General features: G+C 30.9%; 1 protein-coding gene across 1 annotated transcript in view; it reads left to right on the top strand.

The window, feature by feature from the left end:
- LOC139870913 (uncharacterized) overlaps positions 1-107 on the top strand; it is a 1,089-nt gene extending 982 nt beyond the window's left edge. Inside the window, exon 1 of the mRNA XM_071858675.1 lies at positions 1-107. This exon is cut by the window's left edge and continues 982 nt beyond it. Within this exon, the coding sequence (XP_071714776.1) occupies positions 1-107 (107 nt within the window).
- Positions 108-564: the final 457 nt, after the last annotated feature.

Genomic DNA, 564 nt, shown 5'->3' with positions numbered 1-564 from the left:
AAATCCAAGTTATGTCATTCGAGTGGATTTCCAAAAGATCAAAGTTGAAAAATCTTGATTGGCTAGTTTGGTTAACTAACCCAAGTCATTATCTTAGCATTGTGTAATTGTGTTCGTGTTTTGTATTATTATAGTATCTTGTAAGTAGTTTTGTTGCTATCTTCGCAACGTTCGTGTTTTTTGTCCTAGACGCAATGTTGTAGGACTCTCGTGTACTTATTGTTTGAGTATTAATAATATTGTTGGCCTATCAAAAAAAAAAAAAAAAAACAAAGAAGGCTCGTTGCCTATTTTACTTTTATAAATATAAGGCTATTGTAATAAAACTCAAGTATCAGTTCATTTTTACTCATTCAGTATTATAAACAAGTTTACAATTATATTAATTTTATCATGGTATCAGAGCTTTGGTGCAGATCAAAGATCAAAACACAATATAGCTTCAATCATTTACCAAAAATGAAGTTGCCATGTCAAAAATTGACGGTAGCTCAACCCATACTCACGTTTCTAACGATGAGTTAAAAATCAAACTTACCAGAAATGGTCTCAAAATCAATAGCC

The sequence above is a fragment of the Rutidosis leptorrhynchoides genome, chromosome 10 (genome assembly GCF_046630445.1).
Source record: "Rutidosis leptorrhynchoides isolate AG116_Rl617_1_P2 chromosome 10, CSIRO_AGI_Rlap_v1, whole genome shotgun sequence".
In the NCBI taxonomy this organism is placed as follows: domain Eukaryota; kingdom Viridiplantae; phylum Streptophyta; class Magnoliopsida; order Asterales; family Asteraceae; genus Rutidosis; species Rutidosis leptorrhynchoides.
The sequence above is the reverse complement of the archived record's forward strand: the minus strand, read 5'-3'. Positions and strand labels throughout refer to the sequence as shown.